The 20293-nt window shown below is 44.6% G+C and overlaps 1 protein-coding gene across 2 annotated transcripts; it reads left to right on the top strand.

Annotated features, from left to right (window-relative positions):
• Positions 1-1311: 1311 nt before the first annotated feature.
• TOP3B (DNA topoisomerase III beta) lies at positions 1312-18997 on the top strand. 2 transcript variants are annotated; one of them, XR_009455141.1, is made up of 18 exons: positions 1312-1427; positions 1568-1699; positions 2740-2846; positions 5297-5371; positions 6335-6531; positions 7250-7406; positions 9075-9188; positions 10532-10622; positions 10935-11089; positions 11356-11461; positions 12226-12372; positions 13731-13904; positions 14510-14638; positions 15136-15285; positions 15707-15807; positions 16063-16264; positions 16943-17025; positions 18476-18561. XR_009455141.1 is itself a non-coding variant. In XM_006269317.4 (17 exons), the coding sequence occupies exons 1-17, from the start codon at positions 1358-1360 to the stop codon at positions 18955-18957; spliced, it is 2589 nt and encodes an 862-aa protein (XP_006269379.1). In that variant the 5' UTR covers positions 1312-1357; the 3' UTR covers positions 18958-18997. The 2 variants fall into 2 exon arrangements, 1 of the variants encoding a protein (XP_006269379.1); XM_006269317.4 differs by lacking the exon at positions 16943-17025 and having other exon boundaries at positions 18476-18997.
• The last annotated feature ends 1296 nt before the right edge of the window (positions 18998-20293 follow it).

The following is a 20293-nucleotide window of genomic DNA, read 5'->3' as shown; positions in this document are numbered from 1 at the left end:
TTCCCCTCTATGCAGCACTGGTCAGGCCACAGTTGTAGTACTGCATCCCGTTTTGGGCACCGCACTTCAAGAGGGATGCGGAGATCTTGAGAGGGTTCAGAGGAGGCCACTCGTATGGTCAGAGGCCTGCAGGCAAGGCCCTACGAGGAGAGATGGAGAGACCTACATCTCTTCACCTTCACGAGAAGGCTGAGAGGTGATCTTGTGGCTGCCTATAAATTCATCAGGGGAGGGCAGCAGGGAAAAGGAGATGCTCTATTTACTAGGGCACCCCCTGGAGTAACTAGGAACAATGGCCACAAAGTGACTGAGAGCAGATTTAGATTGGACATTAGGAAGAACTTCTTCACAGTAAGGGTTGCCAGAATCTGGAACGGGCTCCCAAGGGAGGTGGTGCTCTCCCCTACCCTGGAGGTCTTCAAGAGGAGACTGGACAAGCACCTAGCTGGGGTTGTCTGACCCCAGCGCTCTTTCCTGCCCAGGGCAGGGGGTTGGACTCGATGACCTACTGAGGTCCCTTCGGACCCTAATGTCTATGAATCTGTGTATACAGCGACAGCCATGGAGGCACCACACGTCTCGACTCAGACTGGCCTTTGGATCCTGTCCCAGTGCCCTCGGGGAGGATGGGAGGTCTGGGCAGCCTCCACCTCCCAAATTAATGCCTGCCTAGGCACGTCGAAGGCCTCGGTGACCTCTCATGCCTCCACCAGGATCAACGGCTCTCAAACCAACTAACCCTTGTCGTGGGGGACTGTTCAGTCAGGGACAAGCCAGAGCCCGCTTTTATCTTAGCTTTCTCTGCTTATCTCACTTATCCCCTCACATCAGGATACCCTTCCAGGGATCTGGTGGCCCCCCGGGGCGTGGGGCACCCTGGGCCAGAACCGCTGACCTAAGGGCTGAAGTGGGGAGTTTCTTTTTGCATCCAGACACATCACCATCGCATTTCCTGTGAGGGATGATGCTGTTCGGAGGAATACAATTAACTCCTCTTCTGCTTTCTCCCCCCAGTGAAGGCTCTCAAGCCAAAGGTGGTGCAGGGCGGCGGTGGGGAATGCGTCCTAGCGCTAGGGGTGCACCCCCAGAGGCAGGGGGTGGCGAGGCCGGCCTAGGGCACCCCTGACGCTCGGTGCACGGAAGAGCCCTCCCTTGCAGCACCCAACCCCAGAGCCACCCGCCCCCTCCCCCTGCTCCGGGCCCGGGGGCGGGGCCAAGGGCAAGTTCGCGGGTGGGCGTGGCCACAGCGAGGGGCGGGGCCGGAAGGCACAGGCGGGAATGACGGGCTGCTCTGGGAATTCCGGCGACGTGCCCCGGAAGCGGAAGCGGAGCCGGTCCGCGGCATTCCCGGGGCACGATGCGGGCCGTGCTGATGGTGGCCGAGAAGCCGTCCCTGGCGCAGTCCATCGCCAGGATCCTGTCGAGAGGTGCCCGGGGGAGGGGGAAGGAGGGTCTCGGGGGGCGGGGGCAGGTGTGAGCCGCAGGCGGCAGAGAGCCCCCAGCGCGAGGAGAAGACCTCGTGGGGCCGGGTGGCAGCCGCCGACTCGCCTTTCCCTTCCCCTGGCAGGAAACATGACCTCCCGCAAAGGGCTGAACGGCGCCTGCTCGGTGCACGAGTACGGCGGGTCCTTCGCCGGGCAGAGCGCCCACTTCAAGATGACATCCGTGTGCGGCCACGTGATGACGCTGGACTTCATAGGTATTGTCCATCTGCGGCGCGCCCCGACTGCCACGGTCCCTGCCCTCCAAGTTATTCAGTAAGAAATAGCAGGGCTGGGCGCCCGGCTCATCTGGGAAGAGAGGTGCAGGGAGAGAGGGGGGCAGCGGTGGGTTGGTTTCTGCGTTAGACTCGGCCTGGCCTGGGGCGAATCGCTTGTCTTCTCTGTGCTGCCCGTGTTTTACCTGTCGGTGGGGAGCTCAGAGCCTGTATTTGCTCAAGATTGGAAAATGCTTTGAGATCCTTGGATGGCAGCGACCTGATGACCCCAGCACGCGACCTACTATTTAAAAAGACGCAGCCTAAAATAAGCAGTGGCTCTGAGGTTGCTTTGTGCAGTGCGTGAAGCTTCTGTGTGCAGGTTGGTGTTGCACTGACTTGCTGGTGACTTGGGGCTGCTCGTTTGTTTCTCAGTAAAATGAATATAATGTTCGACTACTTTCCAGATGCTGTGGGCATTCAGGAGATTGTACAGTGCTTTGGATATGAACAGTGCTATGTAACTATTAAATCATATTGCTGCTAGCAGTGATTTCAAGTTACGTGAGCAGGAAAAATGGAAATCAGGCAGTAGTCTGATCCTGACGAGCAGGGGGGCCTGTCTGGACAAACAGGTTGACAGGGTTGGGTCGCAACTGAGTGTATGTGGGAAAAAAAACAATGGTGACTATGGGGCTGTCAAGTGTACAATATATATAAACAGTGAAAATGAGTTTTTCTTCTCCCTCTAATATTTTGCTTATGCTAATCTGCAGTTACTTTTTTCTAAATATAACTAAATACAGTTATGACTTTTTTTTCTCTTGAAGTTGTACCTTTAACAAGTCAGCTCTAACTGTAAGTCAGTGACCATTATATTACCTGGCATTGTAGTAGGAAGGACTGAATTTTGGACAGTCTAGGCTAATAGGTGAGGTTGAATGGTTACCCCATGAGTGAAAGTTAGAAAGCCATGAGTGTGTACAATTAATGTTTTATTTAAAACATCTTGGAACTCCAGCTAATATGCATCCCCATTTTAGGCAAATATAACAACTGGGACAAAGTGGATCCAGCAGAACTTTTTAGTAAAGCACCAACAGAAAAGAAAGAAGCTAATCCCAAATTGACTATGGTGAAATTTTTACAGGTACTTTGTTATGAGATCTATTTTAAAGCTGTTTTATTGTTTTGTTTGGTTTAGTTTGCTTTTTAAACTTGTTGCAGCTTACCCTCTTTAGTCATCCACTGTCTGTTCTGTCTCTGTAGGGAATGAAGCCAAATAGCTGCTACTTATAGGCAGGGCTGTCCCTAGGTGGGTGGGAGGCGGATTGGGGCGGCTGCCCTGGGCCCCATGCTTTGTGGGGCCCTGTGCAGCTGGACGGAGCGGTGACTCTGTGCTGCTGCCAACTTCATGTCCGGCTGCTTACCCCCCACCCGCCGAATCCGACATCACCTTCCTTGTGTCTGGAGGTGGGGCCCCGCACAGGCTGACTTACCCCACATCCTGCACCAGTCACCTCTGTTTGTAGGGCAGGGGTGTCAAAAATAAAGTTCATGGGTCAAATTTGGCCCTCAGAGCCCCATTATGTGGCCCTTGGTTCTGCTTCTGCATCTGGAGTGGACCTATTTGCAGCACATGGTGTGTATTAGAGTGGCCTCATGCAGGGCAGCTCAAGGCCTGAGCCACACATAGGCCGTGTCCCCCAGCTGGTGTGGAACATGTTTTGTACACAGTACCTGCTCCACCCAGTCTAGGACATGCTCCATGTAGTGCCCACTCTGGCAGGTCCAGGACCCATGTTGCATGTGGCTCCCTCTCCTCTGGCAGGTCCAAGTGCTGCATAGGTCCCAGATGGGCTAGAGTGACCACATGCATGCAGTTTGTATCCTGGACTGGGCCTGCCTGGGCACTGTGTGTAGTGCAATCCTGGACCAACCAGAGCAAGCACCACATGCGCTGGATTTGGCATGAGTGGTAGGTGTTGCTCTTTGGGCCTGAACTGGTCCATGCAGCCAGTCGCATGCCATTCATCCAGCCCAGGGACTGACCCTGCACCACTCATCTGGCCTCTGGGGCCAGATTAATTTGACACTCCTGTTATAGGGAGAAGTTAAGGTCCAAGGTATAACTTCTCCCTTGGATACTGCTAGTGGAAAGTCCTTATAACAGAGCTTATTACATTTTTATTTCAGAGCCCAGTCCAGTCTTTCTGTGTGCATCTTTGTTCTTATTTCTAGAGAACCATTAGTGTAGTTTTTACCCTTTGGAGATGGAAGTTTGTTCTTCCCAGCTGCATTTATCCCCACATGCAGACAGTTTGAAGTTTGTAAATGGTTTAAAACAAAACCAGTATTTTTCCTATTACATGTCTATTTTACCCATTTATTTGCTAAACTGGTCAGGACAGAGATTTACTGATCCTTAACACTTAGAGTTAACAGTAACGCTGCAGTCAATTCTTATTGTTAGCATAGGCTCAGTAGCAGAGTGATTGTATGTATTCTCATGTTACTAAAATTTGTTTATGTTCCAAAATTCACTATATGACATTTACTAGTAAATGTTATGAAGACCAGTATTACATTTTGTAATGCATTATTCTTTTCTATTGTGCACTTGCATGTTAATTAGCACAATTCCATAGCTGTCTCAAATGTTAATGTAAAATAATGTACCTAGTTAAATACTGGGAATTGAATCTCTTCTCACTTTCCCTTTATCTTATTTTTGAGGCTGATACTGCAGGGTACTTTGTCCTTCATGACACTCAGACATGCCCTCCCAGTTTTGCCCTTACAAAGGCAGGTGTCTTCCTCAATCTGAACTGTGTTATGCTTCTTGGATTGCAGGATGTGAAATGTTTAGCTGCTATCTTTACTCTTGTAAATTTGAAGCCTTGACTTTCAGTATGTTGGAGTCTTATCTGGGGGAAAAAGGCAGAAGCATGTTCTTAAATCTTGTTGTCTTCAATATAGGAAGCAGCTCTTTGACCAGTTCACCTAGTCAGCTGTTTCATTTATATAATAGATTAATTAGCTAGGCCAAAATGTTTTCCCCATTGAATTATTTGGCCATGTTTTCCAGGATTTGATCCTTGATTTAATATTGCTCATGCTTTTTCTTTCTTTGAGTTGCTCATAGCATGCCCAGGCTTCCGAAAAAGGAGCAGTTAGTTAAATTTTGATCATTGTACACTAGGGCATCCTCCAGAAGGCAGCTATATTGCTGTATGTATAGCGATCACATCTGGTGTTCTGAGAATCTAGAGTACTTTTCAAAGAATGAATTAAGTTTCAGAGCCACCCTGATACAGAAGTTGGACTAGTTCAAATTGTGCATGCAGTCTGTGGCAGAGCCAGGAAGAGTATCTTGGGGCAGTGAACTCCGTATCTTGCATTACCTGAGGTTCTGTCTCCAGGTTATCTGGCTCCCAGGCCCTGCTTTAGCCACAAGACTGTCTTCCTATCCCCTTTGTCTTTACACCAAAAAACATTCTCTTCTTCATCCCACTGGATTTTGAGTCTAGCATAGGTAAAATCACGGATAAAGAGGTACCTGACTTTTTTGATTTTTAACTTTGTTAATTTATCTTAAAGGTGGAAGGAAGAGGTTGCGACTCCATCGTTTTGTGGCTGGATTGTGATAAGGAAGGGGAAAACATCTGCTTTGAGGTACGATTACTGTTGCCTAGTAATGCAACATATGTAAGTTCACTGTATATTATGGTTTTATAAATAAAATGATATCTTTGTTAGTTCATGGATGCATATGAAGGTCCACGCAAACTGGAGGAAGGTTTTGAAGATGTACAATGGCTTAGTGAAAATGTCATGGATCTTCAACTGCTAAGACTCCAACTAAAGATTGCCTATTTGTTGATTTTGCTCATCTGTGGTATATAGTAATTTATGCATCTAAGTGTTTAGGCCTTCTCATGCTTTGAAACTCATTATGTTTCACTATGTTTTAGCTGCTATTCGTTTGTAAAATCTTAGCCATCATAGTACTCTCCTTTTCAGTAAGGTAAAGATCTCTTTCAAGTACAGAAACATAAGGATTTTTTTTCTGTACAGCAAGTATATAATTAAAATTAACAAGTTTTTTATAAGAAGATAGTATTGGTCTGTACACCCACAGGTTTTGAACTTGTCCTGCAATGGGAAGTTTAACTTAAGGTAGAATTTGCTATGTTGCATTCAGATGTGTATTGAATACTAAGTGTTCATCTCCAGCATTAATGTAGCACTGTCTTAAGGACTGAATTGCCTTTGAGGTCTCAAAGTGAATTTGGGATAAAGCAGGTGAATTTTTGCCCAGTGACAGTCAGCTCTGCAAAAATGACTCGTATGGTGTTTTTTGGCTCTTTCCAGCAACAGTGTTTTACTTCTTGCAGCTGTGTTGGGTGTTGCATTGTGTGAAATCAGTGCTTCAGACATACTATTCCATAGCATTCTTCTAAAATGATATATATGGGCAATAAAGCTCTTGATAGTATATTAAAGAAAACAATATGAGATCTTGGTGGGAAGAAGACCTATAATGGGTTGGTTGTTATCCTCTATAATATACATGCAGAGTATAGATCAGAACCCTTGTCATCTGTTGATTTCTGACATACTTTTGTTTCCTGTAAGGTTCTTGATGCTGTTCTTCCTGTTATGAATAAACCTCGTGGCTCTGAAAGGACAGTTTACCGAGCTAAGTTCAGTTCTATTACTGACACCGACATCTGCAATGCCATGAACAATTTGGGAGAACCCAATCGCAATGAGGCCCTGTCAGTTGATGCCCGCCAGGAGTTAGATCTGAGAATTGGCTGTGCATTTACAAGGTAACAGCATAAATGGTTCTTGTGTTGGTATTCATTTAGCCTTGTTAAATTAAAATGGTGACATGTCTTTTTTTATTTTGAATATTTTGTGAAATTGTTTAATATCGTCTCTCAATAGTGAGCTGCTAATAGTACCTGACTGCTATTCTGATCTATCTAAGTAGTCTTCTTGAACTATGGTCACGTTTGTGAATGCTTGATGTTCTGGTTATTATCTCTTTCTTCCTGGCTTAATCAAGAGTTAGATTAGCTTTATCTCATAAGATAGTGCTGTTGGCTATTAACATCTTGGTTACTCTTAAAACACATGCATATACGTTATAATGCCCAAGTATGTAACTGGGTATTTCATATGTATTGGTACAAGCACGTGGACAGAACAGCAGCTTAAGCTTTTTATTTGTGCTTAAAACTTACCTGCTCTACTTCATCTGTCTCTTCCTATTCTGCTCTGATTTGAAGCTAAACCATTTTTTCTCAAACCTCGTAGTAGAATTAAAGTGGTTTAACTCCAGTAGTATAGGACTAGACAGACAAAACTGTTGCGCTAAATCAGCTGATGTTTGTTTCTCAGTGATAATTATCCTTCCCTTTTTTATAATGTTTTAATTTTTACATCTCTTTGAAACCTAAGAACATGGAGAATTTTGTTTTGATGCAAATAAACTTAACATGCAGATGTCTTAGGTTATTTTTCCTCAACACTTTTTTCTCTTAGATTTCAGACTAAATATTTTCAGGGGAAATATGGCAATTTGGACAGCTCCCTCATCTCTTTTGGGCCATGTCAGACCCCCACACTTGGATTCTGTGTTGAAAGGCATGATAAAATCCAGTCCTTTAAACCTGAACCTTACTGGGTGCTGCAAGCCAAGGTAACTTTTTATGCCACGTGCTAATGTTTTTATCAGTAAAATGCAGTCTTATTTAGCTTTGTGTGTTAACTCTTAAACTTCTAACTGCTGAGAATACCTGTGGTTTACCAATGGATTTTCATTGATTTTTTAAGTGCACATAATCACTTGTCGTGGAACAGATTCAAAGGCATCTGTGCTGAATTTGTATTGGTTGCATACATTTTGAGGCTTCTCAAATTCAATCTTAGATTGAGCCAAAATGATTTCCCTTTTATTAGTTGTTTTATGTGAGCGAGTCCCTAGATTGATTCTCTAGCGAACCTCGGTGCAGGTTTTTAGTAGCCTGGCAACAAACGTTTGCCTTGCTGAGTATCAGAATCCTGAGAGGAAAGGTAACTCTCATCATGTGAACTGGCAAATGAATCGTCTGAATAGTTTGGCAGCTCACAGCAGACTCATGGCTTTGCTGCTGCCCATGTTCTAAGAACGGACCAAAATAACTGTTGTCAAAATGGTCAAATGTCATCCATGCCTAGCAGCCCTCTGAGCTGGCCTAGTTCAGGCTTGCCAGTTTCTGTAGCCGGCAGCGCATGAGGGAGTAAGATGGCTAGCAACATGCTGACTGACTATTGATTCCCCGGCATGAATCAGGAATCCATTTATAGCTGGGGTCAGCCTTTGGCCTGAGTCCCAGGCAAGTCATCAATTCATGCTTTTAAAACCAGAGTGAGACACCTTAGTTGTTCTGTTGTACCCCAAAATTGCTGCTTTGTTCCTGGTGAGGCTTTAAGGAGCGAGAGACAGTAAAATTAACTGATTTTTTTTGTTTGTTTGTTTTTAAATCAAAACTAATTTGTACCAACTGTTGGTGCCTTTATCAGACCTGCATGCAGGTTCCTCCTGGACTGATACCAGGTTGTTGCTATTTTCCAAGAACCTAAGTTTGATGGTATATTTACCATGAGAGTGGTTTGATGTTTTTTCTGACGCAGGGATTTTAAACAAGTTATATTAGCCATTGCTGTCTGAGAGAATGCCTGATGGATTAGTTGCCTATATTTACATAATCTTTTGAGTTATCTGCAGCTTGTTCAGGCTGTATATCGCCACATTGTGCAAACAATTAAAATATGTTTATTTTAAAAAGAGAAGTAATCTAATTGTTTGAACTCCACTAACTCAGATGCCCTGTTCCCTAAGGCAGTGGTTCTCCAACATTTTTTGTACCAGGACCCATTTTTGAACGTGGATGCCCAGTCCCAATCCAGTTCCCCTCAGTCCCCCAGTGTGTGGGGCAGGGACTGGATGGGTGTGGGGGATGGGGGGACCCCAAGCAGCCCATTGCAGGCTGGAGCTCTGCCAGCCTGCAAGGGAAAAGCCACTGTTTCCCATGTTTTTCTTTTTTAAAGGAGAATCCATTTTTAAAGTTTGTTCACGACCCTTTCATATATTCTTGCGACCCACTTTTTTGAGTCGTGACCCACGGGCTGAGAAATGCTGCTCTAAGGCATCAACCTAGAAGCCATGCAGTCAGTTAGTTTAATGAAAGTGCCAATTGTAAGTAATAACTCTTGTCTCATTGTGAACTGCTGTAGGATGTGCCTTTTGTGAGAAGTGTGCATTCTTGAGCTTTTAAAAGTAGTGAACAACTTTTATTTGTTGCATTCGCTTGTTTTGATTCTGTAGGTGAACCATGAAAAAGAAAGCTCTCTTACTCTGGAGTGGGATAGAGTGAGGGTATTTGATCGAGAGATAGCCCAGATGTTCCTTAACATAACAAAGCTAGCAAAAGAGGCAAAGGTAAGAAACACTTCAGTACAAGTGAAAACTTGTACTGCATGATAAGTACTGATATGTGTGTTAGGGGTGCATCGATAGAGATTTTTTGGGACCAGTATAGATAGCCAATTTTTAAGGATTTTGATCTGATTTCCAATACGCAGCTTGACAACCAGTGTCTGGCTGGTAAGTCTGTTCTGGGGAAGGAAAGGGGTGTGAGGGGTGTAAATCATGGCCCCTGTAGTTAGTGAAGGAGGGACTGGGGCTGGGACAGGTGCTGCCAGGGCAGGGTGCAGGATGGAGCCACAGCTTGTCCAGGGGGGTGGCTCCTGCCGCTGCGTGTACCCTGGGAGGGCGTGGGGGGTATGTGTCCAGAATCTGCGTGTGGTGAGGTGGGCTGCCGCTGAGGGCTGGGGCCAGGGCTGCACCGGACTCTTCCCAGCAGGGGCTGGGCCAGGCTGTGCTAAGGGCAGGCAGCAGCAGCACTGGGAAAGGGGCTACTGGGGGGGCTGGGCTGCAGCCACCCCAAAATTCACCATAGCTCAGCCCGGTTCAGCCCCTGGCCCCAGCCCGTAGCTGCAACCCGCCCCACCATGCACTGGGCACGCCTCTTTCCCCCCCACCCCATGCCCTCCCAGGGTGTGCACAGCAGTGGGAGCTGCCCTCCCTCCACATCCCACAGACAACCTGCAGCTCCGTCCTGCCTCAGCCCCACTCCCTCCCTCACTGTGGGGGCCTTTATCTCTGTGTCCGTCTGTCCCCGCTCCCCCCATGCACCTTCCCTCCCTCCTCCCCTTCTTTCAAAACAGACTTACCAGCTGGATGCAGCTCTCCAAGTTGCTGGGCTGTGCTGCTCGTTGCCTACATGGTGCGCTGCAGCTGCACACATGCACGTGGCATTTATCGGCCACATCAGGCCTTTTTTTTTTTTTCCCCCGATGCAGTCAATTTTCTTTATATCTGTGCCAATCCAATATCAGATCGATGTATTGGTGCACCTCTGACATATATATGTATATTTAAGCTTAGAAAAATACAAGAAAATCCAGGGTTTTCTTATTTTGGTGCCATTTACTAAAAATGCAGAATAAAAGATGGAGATTTCTAACGGTAGTTCCTGTTGTGTTAGTATGCCTAGTATTACATCCTTGCCATTGAACTTCTTTTCCTTGAGATAAAGATTGATATTCTTTGGGATCATATTCCCCAGTAAAACATAAAAGGCATCATCAGAATGCATGACAGACCCTATGGTTAACTATGATGTCCTTATATTATATCATCTTTAGAGGGGTATGAAATGCATGCAATTATCCTGCACCGAACATCAGAATTTACCGTGGAAATGCTGTTCTGTGTCTTAGGTAGAATCTGTGAGTAAGAAGGAGAAAGTGAAGCAGAGACCTCTGGCACTGAACACAGTAGAAATGCTGCGAGTTGCCAGTTCTGCTTTGGGTATGTAGATAGTATGAAAGTAAAAATGTTCTTGTTTTGAAAATGATTTTAAAAAATATTCAGAATATTCAGGTGGTGCTAGCGCTGCATACACATGATAACTACTTGTAATATAAGATTATTTCATCATTTTTTGATTTGCTAAGAAGTTTGAGAGAATTTCAGAAGTGAAAGTATCATGTATGTAGCAAATCGTGGTCATGAGATCCTTTGTGGAATGGGCACCCTGGAATAACTTGACGCCTGTCATGAAGAAATATTTGCTGTGTCAGTAAATCAAAGATTAAGCCATATTGCTGTGATCTCTTGCAGGAATGGGTCCACAGCACACCATGCAAATAGCAGAACGACTTTATACCCAAGGGTATATTAGCTACCCTCGAACAGAAACTACTCACTATCCAGAGAACTTTGACTTGAAAGGAGCTTTGAGACAACAAGCCAATAATCCCTACTGGGCAGAAACAGTAAGTATATGAAGCACAAGATGAGTTGTTAAATTCTTTCTTGGTCAATGTGTTAGGAAAAATCACATCAAGTCAATGCCCTCAAATGCCACTTGTATTTCATGGTGGTCTGTAGTCATTGTGTAAACAAAATGCAAGTATTGCATGCTAATAGCATTTATTTCATGGGGTTTCTATTCTAATAGATTACACCTGAAAAGCAAGTGACCCTGTAGAGAGACACTGCATTACCAGCCTCTCTGTTTTTCCCCCTTCATTTTCTGTAGGTAAAAGCATTGCTATCGGAAGGTATTAATCGTCCAAGGAAAGGTCATGATGCAGGGGACCATCCTCCAATAACTCCAATGAGAGCTGCATCAGAAGCAGAGTTAGGTACAGACAAATCCCTGCAATAGAAAGTTTGATAGGTGTCGCCCCTTTGCCACTCAATTTCCCAACACCATATTGGGGATGAACTATACTTACTCATTTGTTTTGAAGTGTATGAAGTCTAGATGCAGAAACTTTGTGCTAATTAATTCTATTATAGAAGCATGGAGTATTCAATTAAATGTAACATGACTATGATAAACTGAAAATGGACAGGGAGTTATTTTATGCAAGACTTCAGTGCAGGTTGCCTTAAGCCACAAGCATTTAATGACTGGATTAAAACTGGGTTAAGTCTTGTGAAATAGAGTAGAGACCTCTCACTTAAGTTCAAATCCTGATTTGATTTTATAAGGGAAAAGAGAATGAGGATCTCTGCTCTGATTCACACAAGTAACAGTATTTCACAAGCTAACCTTTCTTGAACGAAGACTGCTAGTTGTGTTATGAGTGGGAGTTTTTTGGCAGACGTGCAGTTTGCCTGTGTTATGCCTGTCACTCATTTTCGCAAGAATTAAGTTCTTATAACTAGCAAGTTGCTGTAGTGTTCCTGGAGTGATGTGTTCTGCATCTACAGGGTCTTCAAGGAACAATCTTTAAAAGGGGAAAAAAACCAAACGAAGGCAATTTGAAAGTTCAGGGACCAATTTTTTTCTGCTCAGTTTATGAAAATTTGGTGCTTTCTTTTGTTTTCTTTTTTAACAGCAATATTTTATGAAGCAATGTGAATTGGATTATGTGAATAACAAGGTGTTGTCTGTCTTCAGGTGGAGATGGATGGCGATTATATGAATATATTGCCAGGCATTTCATTGCTACTGTCAGCACTGACTGCAAATACCTCCAGACCACCATATCTTTTAGTATTGGTCCTGAACATTTTACATGTATAGGAAAAATGGTTACTTCACCTGGTAAGGAATGCTTGAGAGTAAAAGTTTTTAGTTAGTAACCCCGTGTCCTCTGTCTCTTCTTCCCTTTAGCAAAATGGTGTTGAGGAGCTGAATTAAAGTATTTGAGGCAAGAGAAAATGTTGAAGGCTATTTTGTTGTTTGTTGCTGTTAACTGCTTCCTTCATCTCCACACTTATTTCCCAGTTTGACTCAGCTTATGATTTTCCTTGTGGTGGGACCCAAAAACAGGTTAAATGCTGCTCATACATACAAGATGGCTTTAGATCAGTGTGTCAAACATAAAGCCTGCAGAGCCCCACCATCTAGCCCCTGGTGCTGCCCTAGGGTCTAGTCAGAGGCTGGATCACGCCCAAGGACCACCCCTCTCCTTCCCCAGCCTTTCCTCCCCCATCATACTTGATCTGGTGGCTGCTATAGCTGGTATGGGACCTGTGTTACTTGTGAGTGGTGCAGATCCCAGAGCAGCTGCAGTGAGCATCACATGTGGCATGGTCCAGTGGGAACGGTAGATGCTAGTATACAGTGCTTGGAGGTTCTGTGCAGTATGGATCTTAAACTGGCTGGAGTAGGCCCTGTGTAGTGCAGTCCTGGTGCTGCCAGGGCAGGTGTGATGTGTGGAGCAGTCTGGCCAGCGGGGCCACTGTGTGCTGCTGGGCTGTCACTTTGGCCAGACTTTGCTGCATGAAACTCCCATTCTAGCTGCTTCAGAATCTGCACCTCACACAGTGCAGGCACCAGACTGATCTGGCAGCTGCTCCAGCCAGGTATGCTGAGGGAGGGGAAGTGGGAGAGGGGGTTCCTGGGCTGGATCCAGCCCGTGAACTGGTCCTGCATCACGCGTCTGGCTTGCAGAGCCAATTGAATTTTGACATCCCTATTTTAGACTGTCTGCTACTCAAAAATAGAGACTTGTCCTATGCTGAACATCACCCATGCAAAGGGAAATAATTCAGAAGCTTCACTGAGGCTTTGTTGTAATCTTGCCTAATGACACTTACTATTTTTAAAATCTCCTCATACCTCTTTGAGATTCAATCTTGTGGTATCCTAGATCCAGCCAAGAAGGGCTGACTTTTGAGGCCTGCTGGTACTGTTCAGGATTCCACAAAAAGGGATTGATGCCGGGTATTGAAAGGAACTCCAAAGGAATATGGAAAAGAGAAAAATAGGGCATTTCCTCAGTGTCTCCGGTGCCATCCTAGGGCACAGGAGTCTTGCATCTGTTTTCCTTTGTGACAGGGGCAACAGTTTGTCAACCTGACCTGTAAAATGAAGCCCTGGTTAAAATTATAAAGTGTATCTATGTCTAAGGAAAACTGCCAAAGGGTTCAGTTTCTGTTGTGCTTATTTACCTCTAGGGTTTACAGAGATTATGCCATGGCACAGCATCCCATTAGAGGAGAGCCTACCCAGCTGTGAGAGAGGAGATATTTACCCAATCAGTGAGATAAAACTGCTGGAGAAACAGACTAATCCGCCTGATTACCTGACTGAAGCGGAACTCATCACGCTGATGGAAAAACATGGCATTGGTAGGAACTTGATTCTCTCACAGGCTGATATAGTACCCCTTAAAAAGAGTGGGAAGGCCACCTCTTCTGAACTCGCTCATGGCCTGGTATAAACTTGAGCTGTTTCTGTAAATATGTGCTGTAATGGTTTCCTGCACACACTCGCATTCATGCATGGGCGCTCATCCACATGCTTGTTTCTTTCATGGCTACTGCTTTTATGGCTAAACACCATGTCTTCTATAAACCATTTTCATCAGTCCTCAGTTAGCCAGAGAATGCACTTTGAAAAAAAGAGACTATGCTCCCACCCTCTGAATTTCCTGCCGGTTGCCTTGCTGGCAGCAGTTAAAGCATTTAACATCAAAGCATATATTGCAGAAATATCAGAACTGGAAAGGTGCTTTGTGCCTTCACCAATTTATAAAGGACTGTATGAATTTTTGAGCAAGAAGGGATCAAATAGCTGGGCAGTGGAGAAGGGCATGGGAAAAATTGAGTGGTACCCCATGCCCTCGGAGGAAAGCCCTTTGTTCCAATTCTGGCAACCTGAGAGGGAAAAGAAACTAGAATAATTTAACCTAAGAGTAAGTAAGAATAAGAAAAGTATCTTGTGTATGTGACAGGAACTGATGCAAGTATTCCAGTCCACATTAACAACATTTGCCAGCGAAACTATGTCACAGTGGAGAGTGGCCGCAGACTAAAACCTACAAACCTTGGCATCGTTCTGGTTCACGGGTACTACAAAATAGGTCAGTTGTTGCTTTTTCTTTTCTCATTGGCTTAGCACTTAATTATATTCCTGGCTAGCTATAGATAGTAATACATTAAGGGTAACTCTCTGCCTAGGTCTGTGGTGCTCAGCCCTAAGGTAGGAGGACAGATTTAAGCTGAGTTACAGTGGTGGTTTGTATTTCCTCCATCTTTGGAGCATCAGTGATTAATCTCCTTTTTGGAAAGAGCCACTTCCCACTCTGAGAGGAAAAGTGCAATGCATCTCTAGGGAGAGAGATTTGCGGGGGGAATGTGAGGTAGTAGATCTGAAGTTGGCCTTTTACAAATGACATTTCTGGCTGAAAGTCGTGTACCTAATGGGATACTTGTAATTCTTAAGACCACAGTGAGTGATAGAATGGTCTGATTTTTAGTTCCTGTATCTGACAGCACTTGGTCAGTTTTCCCCATGCTGTCAATCAATCTCTCCTCATTTCTTTGTGGTTTCTCTTATGCCCTCCCCATTTCTGCTTAGATGCGGAACTGGTGCTTCCTACGATCCGCAGTGCAGTTGAGAAGCAGCTCAATTTGATATCTTTGGGCAAAGCCAATTATCACCAGGTCCTGGAGCATACCCTTGATATCTTCAAAAGGAAGTTTCACTATTTTGTTGATTCTATTGCAGGTAAGGCTTCCCTCACACCTGAAATAATAACTAGCCTATGACCCTTCAGTCAGTTTTCTAGGGGCCGGGCTTCTCATTTGGAAAGATACACAGAAGTGAGGCTCTCGTCATATGAACTTGTAGTTTGAACAAAGTCCCACTTTAGAGCCATCTTCTGAACATGTAGTGTTGTGTATTCAAAAATAAAATTATAAAACAAGCTGAAATATTTTGGTAGCATCTCTTACATGCTTGTTGCTGCTCTTTTAGAAGCCTTTGTAATGCATCTACTTAATGTGCACACATTGTATGCGAGTTACACTGCTTAGTCATTGGTAACTTTTCTTTCACCAGCCCAGAGATTTTCCCAGGCTGTGTGTAAAGAAAAGGGTCGTTTCTCTGAAAGATGTAATTTCTTCCAACACTGACTTCTTTTCTGCAGGTATGGATGAATTGATGGAAGTGTCTTTCTCGCCATTAGCCGACACAGGCAAACCTCTTTCCCGTTGTGGCAAATGCCATCGTTTTATGAAGTACATCCAGGTAAGTCACCTAGATCTTTGTATATGCCTTTCAAAAGTAACTTGTTGAAGGTTAGCATATTAAAATATCCTTTATGTTTGGGTTTCCAGTGTGACTTGTTGCAAACACATCTCTATAAAATAATATGTCTCCTTTTTACATGGAGGAGGTTAGGGAGTAATCACTATTTGATTGCCAGCTGACTAGAGGTTTTGAACCTCACAAACAGTGAATTTTGAAGTGCAGCTTGTTTATAGTTTTTTATCCCGTTTCTAGGCCAAGCCAAGTCGTCTGCACTGCTCTCACTGTGATGAAACATACAGCCTTCCGCAGAATGGTACTATCAAGCTCTACAAAGAGTTGCGTTGTCCCCTAGATGACTTTGAGCTGGTGCTGTGGTCTTCTGGATCCAGAGGAAAGAGTTACCCACTCTGTCCGTACTGTTACAACCATCCCCCCTTCAGGGACATGAAAAAAGGTAGAATTTTTGATTGACACATAGGGGAATAACTACATTGCACCAGTTTTTAGTCAGAAAAATGACTTGAAAACAAAATTTGTAGGTGCCTACAGATGTCTCCTACAGGCCCCACATCAAATTACCAGAATTTGTAATAAAAAAAATATTTTCCTGCCAAAGTGCTTAAAAACCAACTCGCTTGTAACAAGGGGGCAGGAACAACATAATAAAGATTCTGTAGTTGGGTTTTAGCTGACAGTTTGAGTGGTGGTATGTATGAGGAATAGTACAGTCCAGCCTGTTATTCCCAGAGAGCTAGCCAGGCAGCAGCAGCTCCAGCTGCTGTGGTGCTGATGGCAGTGGCATGATTAGCTGCCGCTGTAGTCCTAGCTATTTTTTGCACCCCCCCCCTCCCTACAAAAGTGGCATCCAGGGCTGCTGCTCCCCCCCCACTCCACCTTAGACTAGTTATTCCAAGTTTTATGAGCTCATAAGGGCTAGAAATAATTGGTATGACTTGATACATATGGAAACTCATCTGAATAAGAAGGTACTAATTCAGCTTGGTCACATTTCTGACCATTACTGTTTTTAAGGATCAAACAGAGTTTCTACAATAAGTCCTGCTTTACAGATTAAATTTAAGATACTAAAACTTTCTGATGATTTCTGTGAAATTTCCATTTGTTCCTGAAGGGAGGTAATTTTTTCTGAAGCTTGCAACAGCTGGAGAAGGAGTGAGATAAAAGCAGGGAAAAAAGAGTGGATTTAATTTAAAGGTATTTTATTATTTCATTAACTTTTGGAGTATGTTTAAAATTTAGTGCAGAGCTACTCATGAAAACATTTTTTATTATTTTATTAGAATAAAACTTCACAAAGCTTGTTTATATTGGCAAAATATTTTTCAAAGCTTAAAAAATGCATTTGAAAAATGAATCAGTCTAATATTTGACCAGTTGTATTAAAAAATCAAGCCTTTATCTGAAGATCTGCAGTGTAGAGACAGCTGTGAAATAGCCCCCTATCAGGCTTCTCTTAAATAAGAAAAGCAGTTTACTGTAACTCACCTTACTTATAAAATAGACATTCAGAATATTGGATAGGCCACTATAAAGATGTTTGTAATTCAGACTAAATTAGTAACCATCTGTGCACAAATGCTAGATACTTTTCATAACGCTCCGTGATGTGTAATACATTTGTGAGCATTATGAAGATAACTTTCAAGATAATATGAGAAATTCCTGAAATCTGCCTGACACCTATGGAAGTTCTGTGTAATGCACTTTAGGTCACATGAAGAATGGAAGTGTCACACTATAGCAGTATTGGTTTTATTGGGCTTTTCTATGTGATTTGGCTTAATAGTACACTCTTGGAAATAAAAGGATAAAGGCTACACAATGACTAGATAAAAGGCCCTCCAGTAAACACACACAGGCAATTACAGGACACTGCTCTTAGAAAGCTATAGCTGGAAGTTAAACAGCTGTTCTGATTGAATTGGCATCTAGAAATCAAAAGGATCCTAACTGATTAGAGGCTTTTTGGGAAGGGAGAGTTTCCAGAAGGAAGAGAACTGCAGGTACTGAACCTGAGTCAGGCCTGCTGAAGTGATCACAGTTGTCACAGAGTGGGAAAATGTTATGAGATCACCCTGACAAGGGTGGTGTCTCAGGACCTGAGAGGGGTGGGGACTGGCACTTGGGAAGGCAGGGAGTCACAGTGCAGTGAGCCTGATAACTGACACTGACTTGAGGCTAAAACACTGGTATTTCATGATCATATTAGGTAACACTAAGGAGCCTCAGTTGGGTTTCAGTACCTCTTTTGTGCTCCTGTATTACAGCATACTGGTAATGAAAGGTGGTTCCAGTCTCCAGGTCACTTAGTATAAGATAAACCACCACTGGTTTATAATAAACATGTTTTTAATGTGTATTTGCTTATAAATTGCTGCATAATATTTGAACTGTACAGTGACATGGATGGAGAAATCTGAGAGACATTGTAGTACAAAGAGCACTGCACATCCACATGGGACATCTGATGAATGATAACAAGCTCCGGTGTTGTCTTACGTGGTGTAGTTCTCTTGCACAGTGATGCTAAGAACAGGGGCTATGTTTCAGCACTGTTTAAACCCTATATCATATCTTCTTGTACATGGGTCAGATTGTGATGCAAGAAGTTTCTGATTACCTGATTTTATTTTTGTTTCTTTAGGAATGGGCTGTAATGAATGCACTCACCCCACATGCCAGCACTCGCTGAGCATGCTAGGAATTGGGCAGTGTGTGGAATGTGAGAATGGGGTTCTGGTGCTGGACCCAACTTCAGGTCCCAAGTGGAAGATGGCCTGCAACAAATGCAATGTGGTTGTGCACTTCTTTGAGAATGCCCACAAAGTCCGAGTATCACCAGAGACCTGTGAGGTGTGCGATGCAGCTCTTGTGGATGTGGATTTTAATAAAGCCAAGTCTCCTCTTCCTGGGGATGAGACACAGCATTCAGGCTGTGTATTCTGTGACCCTGTGTTTCAAGATCTGGTGGAGCTGAAGCATGCAGCCATGAGGCACCCTATGCACCGGGGAGGCCAGGGGAAAAGGCAGGGTCGAGGAAGAGGGAAGGGCAGAAGGCTTGGAGGGAGACCCAATCCAAAGAAACCCAAGGACAAGATGGCAGCCCTAGCTGCTTACTTTGTATGATTCCCACAATATTGAATGAAAAATAAACCCTCTTATTAAAGTTGGCCTTCCTCAGTTTCTTTTTAAAATGTTGCTTATTGCTAAATTGCTACCTTTAAAGAAAAGAAAAGAAGTTGAGTCATTGTACAGTTTGTTTTTTCACACACCTAGAAATGTTAGAAAATCTCTGTAGGTGACTGATTTCTAAGTATGTGTTTCAGAAGCCTTACTTTTTAAAAAAAAATTAAGCTAGTATCTGTCCAGGCACTTATACGGAGAAGGAGGAAAATTCAGGAAGCAATACTTTTAAGAACTAGTTGTGCATAGCAGAAAGGAAATAAGTCTCTCCTTTTGTGTCATTCTCGAGCGGCTTTTGTCAGTGATATGAGAGCAGGGGTCTAACAGCTGATTAAATCTGTTCTACTGTGGAAAGTGTAAAACAAGTCTTTGAAAATTAGACTCTTTACGTGTGTCCAGATTGTAAGGATTGAGCTTTGTTTATCTTGGTGTGCATTCAGGGGCTCTCATTCACTCCACTCCATTTTTAATCATCAGGAATCTAGGCTTTCCCCTTTTACCTGAGGAAAGTGTGGATTTTTCATTTTAATGAAGAAACATGCAGATTTTGCACTTTTGCAAAGAGCTCTCTGCAGGCTGGGCAGAGTTCTAGCTTGCAAGGGGCTGGGAGGAGCAGGAGAAGAGTGGTGAGGTAGGGGTCATCATATGCATGTATATGCACATGGCTGCCAGGCAGCCTGGAGAGCAGCTCCTGCAGGTATGGCTGGTGGGAGGGTGGGGTTGAGGCCCCCATAGGGAGGGAGGCAGTTGGGCAGGGCTAGAGCCGGGGGGATTGTGGGGCTTGGGGCCCAGGGCCGGAATGCATGGCTGCAGGGCCCCAGCGGAGACTGGGATGGGGTCATAGGTGGCTTGTCTGGGGGCAGGTGGGGCTGGTTCCTCACCACTGCTCACTCCCAAGAGAGGACCCTTGGAGGTGGGGTTGAGGCCAGCCTCCCTCCCCCCTTGCTCCTTGCAGCCAGTGAATACAGAAGTGGGGGGAGCTGCAGGCCTAGGCTGACTTAGCAGCAGCAGTGGAGGGGGGGGAGGGAGCAGCAGACCTGGGCCGATTGAGGGGGTGGGAGGAGCGGGCCCAACCGCAAAACCGGGGGATGGGGAGCAAACTGGCTCAGCCCTGAAACAGCAGGGGGGCGGGGAAGGGGGGCGCCTGGCTTTGGCCACAAAACAGAGGGTATGGGGGGGCCCACCAGGCCCTGCAACGGCAGTGGGGAGGGTGGGGAACCAGGCCCAGTCCCGTGGCAGAGTCGGGGAAAGAGGGAGCATCCCCTCCACTCCATGGAGG

The sequence above is a fragment of the Alligator mississippiensis genome, chromosome 10 (genome assembly GCF_030867095.1).
Source record: "Alligator mississippiensis isolate rAllMis1 chromosome 10, rAllMis1, whole genome shotgun sequence".
Lineage (NCBI taxonomy): Eukaryota > Metazoa > Chordata > Crocodylia > Alligatoridae > Alligator > Alligator mississippiensis.
The sequence above is the reverse complement of the archived record's forward strand: the minus strand, read 5'-3'. Positions and strand labels throughout refer to the sequence as shown.

Excerpts from the sequence above, each read along its gene's own strand:
- TOP3B (XM_006269317.4), top strand. The coding sequence starts at position 1,358 with ATGCGGGCCGTGCTGATGGTGGCCGAGAAGCCGTCCCTGGCGCAGTCC. Across the intron at positions 10,623-10,934 it reads AGTTGCCAGTTCTGCTTTGG|GAATGGGTCCACAGCACACC; the intron begins GTATGTAGATAG and ends GATCTCTTGCAG. Across the intron at positions 15,808-16,062 it reads GTTTTATGAAGTACATCCAG|GCCAAGCCAAGTCGTCTGCA; the intron begins GTAAGTCACCTA and ends TCCCGTTTCTAG.